We start from the raw sequence: 282 nt of genomic DNA on the forward strand, positions 1-282 counted from the left end.
AGAGGTAAAACTGGTGGTAAGGCGAGAGCGAAGGCCAAGACTCGCTCATCCAGAGCAGGGCTGCAGTTCCCCGTCGGTCGTGTTCACAGGCTTCTGCGCAAAGGTAACTACGCAGAGCGCGTCGGTGCCGGAGCTCCCGTTTATATGGCGGCTGTGCTCGAGTATCTTACCGCCGAGATCCTGGAGCTGGCTGGAAACGCCGCCAGAGACAACAAGAAGACCCGCATTATTCCCCGACACCTGCAGCTGGCGGTGCGCAATGATGAGGAGCTGAACAAACTC

General features: G+C 58.5%; 1 protein-coding gene across 1 annotated transcript; it reads left to right on the forward strand.

Moving 5' to 3' along the window:
- Positions 1 to 3: 3 nt before the first annotated feature.
- Positions 4 to 279, forward strand: LOC107682029 (histone H2A; the record flags this gene model as incomplete). The annotated part of the gene is made up of 1 exon (XM_016478426.1): positions 4 to 279. A coding segment is annotated over one exon (276 nt), but the record flags the coding sequence as incomplete, so codon positions are not given.
- Between the last annotated feature and the right edge of the window lie 3 nt (positions 280 to 282).

Source organism: Sinocyclocheilus anshuiensis, unplaced genomic scaffold, assembly GCF_001515605.1.
Source record: "Sinocyclocheilus anshuiensis isolate Anshui unplaced genomic scaffold, SAMN03320099.WGS_v1.1 C31115293, whole genome shotgun sequence".
In the NCBI taxonomy this organism is placed as follows: domain Eukaryota; kingdom Metazoa; phylum Chordata; class Actinopteri; order Cypriniformes; family Cyprinidae; genus Sinocyclocheilus; species Sinocyclocheilus anshuiensis.